Source organism: Sebastes fasciatus, chromosome 14, assembly GCF_043250625.1.
Source record: "Sebastes fasciatus isolate fSebFas1 chromosome 14, fSebFas1.pri, whole genome shotgun sequence".
Classification (NCBI taxonomy): domain Eukaryota; kingdom Metazoa; phylum Chordata; class Actinopteri; order Perciformes; family Sebastidae; genus Sebastes; species Sebastes fasciatus.
Window position 1 is genome coordinate 32,338,401 of NC_133808.1, and position 9,365 is coordinate 32,347,765.

Consider the following 9,365-nt stretch of genomic DNA (forward strand, 5'->3'; position numbering starts at 1 on the left):
CAATAACTACAAGATCAATAACTAGAAGATCAATAACTACAGGATCAATAACTAGAGGATCAATAACTAGAAGATCAATAACTACAGGATCAATAACTAGAGGATCAATAACTACAGGATCAATAGCTACAGGATCAATAACTACAGGATCAATAACTAGAAGATCAATAACTACAGGATCAATAACTAGAGGATCAATAACTAGAAGATCAATAACTACAGGATCAATAACTAGAAGATCAGTAACTACAGGATCAATAACTAGAAGATCAGTAACTACAGGATCAATAACTACAGGATCAATAGCTACAGGATCAATAACTAGAAGATCAGTAACTACAGGATCAATAACTAGAAGATCAATAACTACAGGATCAATAACTAGAAGATCAATAACTAGAGGATCAATAACTAGAAGATCAATAACTAGAGGATCAATAACTAGAAGATCAATAACTACAGGATCAATAACTACAGGATCAATAACTAGAAGATCAGTAACTACAGGATCAATAACTAGAAGATCAGTAACTACAGGATCAATAACTAGAAGATCAGTAACTACAGGATCAATAACTACAGGATCAATAGCTACAGGATCAATAACTAGAAGATCAGTAACTACAGGATCAATAACTAGAAGATCAATAACTACAGGATCAATAACTAGAAGATCAATAACTAGAGGATCAATAACTAGAAGATCAATAACTAGAGGATCAATAACTAGAAGATCAATAACTACAGGATCAATAACTACAGGATCAATAACTAGAAGATCAGTAACTACAGGATCAATAACTAGATCAATAACTACAAGATCAATAAGAGGATCAATAACTACAAAATTTGTATTCTATTTCTGCCAAAATTAAATGCAAAAAAATAAAAGCAAAAATGAATTAAATCCAATTAAAAAATAATAAAAATAAATAAATAAATAAATAAATAAATATATATAAGGGGAAATTAAACAGAAGAGTAAATAAATAAGGGAATTAATACAAAGATATTAAATAAACTAATTAAAATATAAATATCAATTTATGTCACATTTTATCAATTAATGCTATTATTCTTTGGGATTATAAAGTCATAAAATTCCAAGAAAAAAACTAATTTACAAGAACAAAAGATAATATTCTGAGATGATAAAATCGTAAATTTCCAAGAAAAAAACAAACATAAATTTGAGAAAAAGAACGCTAATATTCTCTGAGATTATAAAGTCTAATTTGAGAGAAAACAAAATAGAAATTATCTGATTAAAGTTAAAAAAATTAAAATAAAATAAAGCTAAAGTAAAAGTTTTGGTGAAGGAACTCCATCGCTTCACACCACAGACCACGCCGCTTGCCGTGTATTTTGACTTCATCAAATTATAATTTGCATTCAGATTTATCAATAAAGAAATAGTGTTGATTTCAGCCCAGAATCAGCAGATAAGCATCCAGACTCTGAAGAGACCTCAGGGTCGTCATGACAACACACTTTACTGGCACGGGACAATTTTAAAACAGAAATGTACCGTGTGCTTAATCTGAATGATTTGAAAGACATGAAATAATCACATAAGCATGGAGGATGGAACCTGCCAAAATCAAATAAATACAAACATTTAAAAATAAATACATAAATAAAAATGAATAAATAAATGGACAATTCATTAAAATAAATAAATTTAAAATTCATAAAAATAAGTGCAAAAAAATAAATACATAAAAAAATCATAAAAATAAATGGATGAATAAATAAAAGGGGAAATTAAACAGAAGAGTAAATACACAAGGGGATTAATACAAAGGTAAATAAATTAAAAAAACAGAAATATCTTTGTCACATTTTATCAATTAATGACTACATTTATTTTTAATATTATTTTTGTTACTTTTAAATGGCATACATATTTATTTATTTATTCTTGATTCAGGTTCAGGTACAATAATCCTACACATAGTGGCACAATAATAATATATAAAAAAGAATTAATACAAAAGCACAAAAAAAACTTTTAAAATCTTTATTTTTCTACAAAGAAATTCCTCTCATTTACAAATGCTGCTCTGAGGCCAGCGACCTCCTTAAGGCTAAAACATATCACTGACGTCTTCCTGTCAGTGTCTCTCACTGTGATCGGTCTGCTGGGACGCTGAAAGGAATGCTGGGAGATAAACAGCAGCTTCCTGTTTGCTGACGCAGCTCAGCGGTGATTTGGGGAAACGAGAAGAAGGCCTCGACGACGTTAGAACAGAAGGCACATCACGTTCTTTAAGACTCACAGTTTCAAAGCATCTTTACGCACCAACTTGCACTTCCTATTGCTTGGATATTAATCTATATATATATATATCAAATATATTAAGCGATTCACCGTTGGTCGAGTATATTTTGAAATATAAATAATTAGATTCAAGTATTGCAGGTTTAAAGCTACAAAGCGTGACCCTCACTGGGTCCGCTGAGCACTAGTGCACTACTTAGAAGAGCCAATCAGACCCACTTATATCCTGAAATATCACAATAATAAACAAGATTCTTAAAGCTGCAATAATCAATATCAATTATCAACCGCCTTTAAAAGGTGCTATATTTAGAATATTTTCACCGCTTTACCTCGCTGTCAGACGGCCCTTTCCGTTATCTACGCTCTCTTCACAGCCACCAGACTCCATTGAATAAAACAGTGATTTAACGTCTCAGAACACAGGGAGTTCCTGGTCTACCGCTGCCTCCATCAGATAGTTAGTTTGTGTTATTGTGTGACTTTCTGAGCCGAACTAAAGCTTTAAAAAAACACCAAGGTTGTCCTTCTGGCAGCGAGGTAAAGAAATGGTGTAAATATGACGGAGAAGTGCCTCATACAACACCTGAACGATCACTTTCAGCTCGGGTTGAAGACCAAAACAGAATTAAAAATAGTGAATATTGGACTTCTATTCTTCATTTTACCAGTACTACAAATGATATATAATGTTGATCTGTGAAATCTGGGTGTGTAAATTAACACTTCCTAAGGAGATAAAACATGAATATTTTGTTTTCAGCTTGTTCCACTGCCCCCAAAAGCACCGCCAAAAGTAAACCAAGTTAAGTAAATCTTAATTAATGCAGCTTTAAATGAAAATCTTTTGTTGTCCTGCAGCCGGGGTTCAGTAATCCAAAGCAAAAAGGCTCTGCAGCAGCTAACTTTGCAATAACTCATCTGACTCTTTTCAGTGTGGCTCATCCTAAATAAAAATAATAATTTCTGTTCAGATCAGAAACTATAACGGAGCTGAACTGAAGTTATTAACTGACATCTGACCTTAAGGCACAACTAAAGCTCCTCATATTGCTTCCAGAAACATCCGTCTACACCAAAACTAGACATCAGAGGTCAGCAACCTTTACGATCAAAAATAATAATCTGTCTGGAGCTGCAAAACATGTGATCATTGTGATGAAGGTAACACAGTTTATAGTCTAAGTATATAGTATATAAGTCTAATGCAGTGAGGGCCAAAGAGACAATGTACTACGGAGTATTAGGGCCACATTGAGGGAACAACATCTGAGATTTACACAATAAAGTCAGATTACAAGAAAAAAAAAAGAAAATAACATGTAAAATTACTTTATAATACTATGACTTTATTGTCTAAATCTCAGATTTATTGTTTTCCCTCAATGTGGCCCTAATACTCCGTCGTACCATAGACCTACAACAATGATAAATAAAAATGTACACAAAAAGTTATTCATTTCCATTTTTAAAACTCCCCAGGGAGCCTCTGGAGAGGAGCTGAAGAGACACAGGTTGCTGACCCCTGATGTCTAAACCAACATGAACAGCGCTCTGATACATTTGGTCAGTTTAACAACAGACGAGCCTCCAGTGAGTCTGTGATAATTCACTGCTTCTCTTCCACCGACCACGTCACCGCACTCTGAACTATAAGGCCTCTTCTTAACATACACAGAAAAATAAAGATCATGAAGCTAGAAATGTGAGTTTGTTGGCGGAGAAGCAACACATGATATTAGCTAGCAGTAGAATAGTGGATATGAAGAGAAGACGGTCAGAGACTGCAGGTCTGTACCCGGGTCCTGATGTCCACAGACGTCCTCACGTTGTTCAGTCGCTCTCGCTGCCCGATTCACTCAGCTGGAGGTCGTTCTCTGCAACACAAGTACATATAATAGTATATAATAAAGACTGCTCACATACACGCATCATTAAACTAAATTATACTCTGGACTATTTCTAGAGAAGCACCAGCTGCAGCTTTCTCTCTCTTTCTAAGAACTATAAATCAACAACACAAACATTTTCGCAACTTTTTTCACAGAAAATTTAAATTCAGTTGTACGTTCATAATAAAAGTTACAGGAGCTTCTCTCACGGTCACTCAAACATATCTCAATAAAAGTGCTCCAGGTTACTGGACAAATAAAATACAGTTGAAATTAATTGCAGTATATCCCACTTTAGGGATGCACCGATACCGATATTGGTTCCGATACCGTGTTCATGTTCTCGTTCTCGCAAAACGGCACCGATACCTCTTTACAGCAGCGTGACGTTAACCTCTCGTCATCATCTTTCGGGTCCTCACGCTCCATCTCCCCGACGGTGCGGGCGAGACGGGCCGGTGGATTCCCCCCTATGGAAAGGAGGCTGGGTCACGGGTGTACATGGGTCTTGGGGCATAACACATGCTCAGTGTAACTGAAGCTGCGGTCGTGCGTTGCAATTGGCTCAATTTCGGCGAGTGCAGATCAGATTGTACTGCCCATTTGTTCTTCCCCCCAAGACATGATGCGTTGATGACGCGTAACCAAGCCTCCTCTCCAAGCCGACCTAGAGCCGGTGGCGGCGCACAGCATCGTATGCTGGACTCCCCAGCCTGCCATGTGTCGCTCACACCCTACAGCTGGCTGTTAAGGAGGGTCTTTAGGCTCAGAGAAGTACTCGTATCGGTACTCGGTATCGGCGAGTACCCAAATGTAAGTACTTCTACTGTGTCTGATATAAAGTGGTATCGGTGCATCCATATTCCTAATAACACACCTAATGTCATTGGCATCAAAACTTCCACACTGATGTGCATGATGTGTGTGTGACGTTACACAGCTGGAGGGAGATCGTCAGAGAGCTGATAATCACTAACAACCTACACTGTTTTTGGCTATTTTATAGCCATTTATGTATTATTGGAGGCACATTGTCATTACAGTAAATATCACAATATAAAACGTGCGTTTCCTGTTTATAAAGCACAAACGTAGGAAGACAGCAGGTACTACTCACCCGTCTTTAAAGTGGTTACGTCTCCAGTCTGATCTGGAGCTCACAGCTGATCGGTACGCGGTTTGTTTACATGACGTAACAAGGCGTGCAGGTTTATTAACGGAGTCAGAGCGTTCGATGTGACGCGATAGTCCGACACTTGCCTGCTGTTAGGACACGGTGTTACTCCGTCCCAACTCCGTGTTTATTCATATTAGAACAACATATTTATATATAAAATCTAGAGATGCAATTTTCTTTCTTTCTAAGAACTATAACTGACAGCACACAGAAACATTTTTGTAACTTTTCTCTACTGGAAAATTCAATTGTATGTTCAGAAATTATGAACATGATATGCAGATAGTAGGCTACAAACTGGCTACTTCTATGAAAAGATAATAAAATATGGAGTGCTAAAAAAAAAAAAAAATATATAAGACACCTTATGCTGCATTTCCACTGCAGGGTACGGTACGGCACGGCTCGACTTCTTAATTTGGTTTTCCATGAGCACAAATTGTGGATGGTACCTGGTACTTTTTTTTAGTAACACTAAAGTCGAGCTTCCAAGCGAGTTGAGCCGATATTAGAAGGTGGAGTTAAAACACTGCAGACCCCTGATTGGTCAGAGAGAATCGTCACTTTCGTAACACAAGACGTCCTGCACAACCCGCCGTTTTAAAATGGCCTAAGGTACCGTCTCTATAGCGACCGCAGTTCTTTTATTCACTCCACCCAGATTTTAAACCTGAAAAACCACACTGATCAAGTTGACGTTCTTCTGTTTGGTTGCCAATGAAAGGATCCAGCAAGAGAACACAAGTCGCGATGAAGATGATGTCACGCCTACATTGACTATCTGCAGTGGAATACGAAATGCACCAAAGGCGAGCGGAGCGGTCTACTCACTGAGCGTGTTCATGAGTCCTCCTCCGCTCTCCTGGCTGCGACTGCTGGTGGGGGCGCTGGTGGTGATGATCGGCATGCTGGGGTTGGCCGGGGGCGGCGGCGGTGCCAGGGCAGGGGGCGGCGCAGACGTCCGTTCGTCTTCATCGTCGCTGCTGCTTGAGCTGTCGCCGCTGCTGGAGGACGATGAGCTGTTGGAGTCGGAGGAGCTGTCGCCGCTGCTCAGCTGGTCCATGACCCGCGCCTCCGCCATCAACTCTGGAAACACAAACAAAGATGAAGAAATGTGTGAAAACATGTTGATGGGAAAAGTGCTCACTTAAACCAAGCAGAGGTGCTAAAACCAATGAAAGAAGCAGGTTACCTCTCTCGATGTCGTCCATGGGGGACGGCGGGGACGTCTTCTCTTTGGGAGGAGAACTCTTGGAGCTAGTGGAGGTCTTATTGTTGCTGCTGCTGCTGCTGGGGGTGCTGGTGGTGGTGGTGTTACTCCTCACCTGCTGGCTCAGACGACTGGTCTGCTGCTCCAGGCGGGATTGGATCTTACTGCTGCCCTCGGCCCTGGGAACACACAGATACAGCAGAAGTAAAGACGGGCAGAATGTTTCTATCAAAACGTTGTACAAGTTACTGTAAAGGGCTGTTCACATGCTCACAACCTCTGGAATTGTCACTAAAGTTTTCATGCCAAAAAACACAGATTAAAACAAGTAGATGGAATCATGTACACAGACACGTGTGATACAAACCACAGATGGTGAAATGTGTACAGAAGAACAGTAGTATGATAGATAACCCACCTGGTCTTCTTCACCGCGATGTTGCTGTTGAGTTTCTCCAGTCGGTACTCTCCCGTGTCGTGGTTCACGATGAGGATGCACTCCTTCATGTACGGCCTCTTGGACCCCTTGAACACCGTTACTGGAGCATTCGAACCCTAAAACGCAATAAAGGCAGGATGGTAGTCAGGACACCAAACATAACATTATAAACCGTTAATAATGCGTCCTCAGTGGAAGCTACTGCTCTGAACACAAAGAGAGTAAGTTTAATATTCCTCATCAGTGATCCGGAGCACTGACCTCTAAATTGGGTAAAGTAATAGTGACTTGTTCTCCTTTTCCCACTTCAAGCTCTCCTTCACATGTTGTATCAATGGACGCTGGTTTGAAGTCATCTGGGACAAAAGAAAAGGAAGGATTTGTACAGATATTACACACATTTAATATGCTCAATATTAACAACATGAACGTTGTTGTATTTGTACATATTAAGCACATTTAAATATTTATTATATCCTCAGTTTTAACAATAGTACCATTGTTGTATTTGCACATATTACACATTTAAATATATGCTCAATATTAACAATATTGAGCATATTGGCGTCATTGTAAATAAGAATTTGTTCTTAATTGACTTGCCTAGTTAAATAAAGGTTAAAATAAAAAATAAAAAAGACAATCATTACTGTATTTGTACCTAATATTATACACAATTAAATATATATTATATGATCAGTATGAACAGTAGCATTGCTGTATGTGTACATATACACATTTAAATATATGTTATAAGCTCAATATTTGCATTAGTAGCTTTGTTGTAATTGTACACATTAAAATGTATATATTCCATCAGTAGCATTGAGAGCTGTAATGCTGCAGTAGTCCACCTTCACCGCCAGGTGGTGCTAGTGTACAGACTGACACAATGCTAACAGCACCTAGCAGGAGCTAACAGCAGCTCACAGGAGCTAGCAGGAGCTAACAGGAGCTAAGAGTAGCATGCTAGTTAGCTCTGTACCTAACTAGCATGCTACTGTTAGCTACAGAGCTAACTAGCATGCTACAGGACAGATAATGCACACAGTGCTAGCAGGAGCTAACAGCAGCTAACAGGAGCTAGCAGGAGCTAACAGGAGCTAGCAGGAGCTAACAGCAGCTAACAGGAGCTAACAGGAGCTAACAGGAGCTAGCAGGAGCTAACAGTTTGACAGCTGGCTCATTAGCTGGTTAACAGTAATAGTTGAGTTAACAAACAGCCCACAGACCTGTTAACCTGCTGTTAACCTGCTGTTAACCTGCTGTTAACCTGCTGTTAACCTGCTGTTAAAACATACCGACAGCAGCTAACCCAGCTCACTACTAGCATGCTAGTTAGCTCTGTAGCTAACTAGCATGCTAGCTGTTAGCTCTCCTGTAGAACCAGACTGGTTTCTAAAGCAGCTAGCTGACAGTAGCTAACAGTAGCATGTGTATAATCAGCTGTACTCACATCGCACCGTGTGGAAGCCACTTTTAGGATGTTTCTCGAAGGTGTCTCCTAGTTTCAGGACGTGTTCCTGGTTGTCAAAGTGAGAGTAAGATGTTCCATTATTCATCATCATCATCATCAGAAAGCTGCAGGAGCTGCTAACAGCTGCTGCGAGGCATTATATACGACGGAGCCATGAGTCCCGCCTCCTCTTCCTTATGATTGGTCGAGCGGACTAGTCCCTTGTCTGATTGGTTCAACGTCTGTCAGTCAATATTTCGTAATGACGAGACAGCTAGAAGGCAAATGTCAAATGCTTTCTTCTAGTCAGCATTTATTTATGATTTATGTTGTTATTATTGATCTAAACTGTTTTTTATAGTTACTTTTTCTTTAAAGAAACACTGAATAAAATGAATAATCACACATTATGGATTTTCAAACAATACAAATAATAATAATTTTATTTGTATTGCACTATTCAAGATAGACAGCATAAAAAGAAAACATATCACTGAAATAAAAACAAAAACTCAAAGCACACAGTATTTTACAGTATATTACACAACAAAATACTATATATGTTTTTTAAAAAAAAACACTAAAAGAGCATTACTTAAGAAGAAACTTTAGTAATTAATAAGTATTCTTGGGTGTGTACGGGTATTATGGGCATTCCATGTTAAATGATGATATTTATCTGTTAGATCATGATAGGTTCAGTCTATTTTCTTTGTGTTTGTGTTATTTAAACTGTCAGTTGTTATTGTTTTATTTACAGTTGACATGTATTCCGATGTGTTATGTATGATGAGTAGTGTGAATGTGTAGTTTTGTATTGTCACCATGTAAACTATGTGGACCCCAGAAAGAATAGCTGCTGCTACGCAAAAGCTAATGGGGAACGTAATAAACAAACAAACCAACAGTT

General features: G+C 38.5%; 1 protein-coding gene across 1 annotated transcript; it reads right to left on the bottom strand.

Moving 5' to 3' along the window:
* Positions 1 to 2,006: 2,006 nt before the first annotated feature.
* eaf2 (ELL associated factor 2) lies at positions 2,007 to 8,620 on the bottom strand. The gene is made up of 6 exons (XM_074657957.1): positions 8,456 to 8,620; positions 7,261 to 7,355; positions 6,979 to 7,115; positions 6,543 to 6,739; positions 6,182 to 6,436; positions 2,007 to 4,158 (listed from the first exon to the last, which is right to left on the bottom strand). Exons 1-6 carry the CDS (start codon positions 8,571 to 8,573, stop codon positions 4,115 to 4,117), a joined length of 846 nt encoding a protein of 281 aa, XP_074514058.1. The 5' UTR covers positions 8,574 to 8,620; the 3' UTR covers positions 2,007 to 4,114.
* Between the last annotated feature and the right edge of the window lie 745 nt (positions 8,621 to 9,365).

Coding starts and splice junctions, on each gene's coding strand:
- eaf2 (XM_074657957.1), bottom strand. CDS start 8,573: ATGATGATGATGATGAATAATGGAACATCTTACTCTCACTTTGACAAC. Junction 6,740..6,978: donor ATCGCGGTGAAGAAGACCAG/GTGGGTTATCTA, acceptor GTGTGTTCCCAG/GGCCGAGGGCAGCAGTAAGA. Junction 6,437..6,542: donor CATGGACGACATCGAGAGAG/GTAACCTGCTTC, acceptor TTGTGTTTCCAG/AGTTGATGGCGGAGGCGCGG.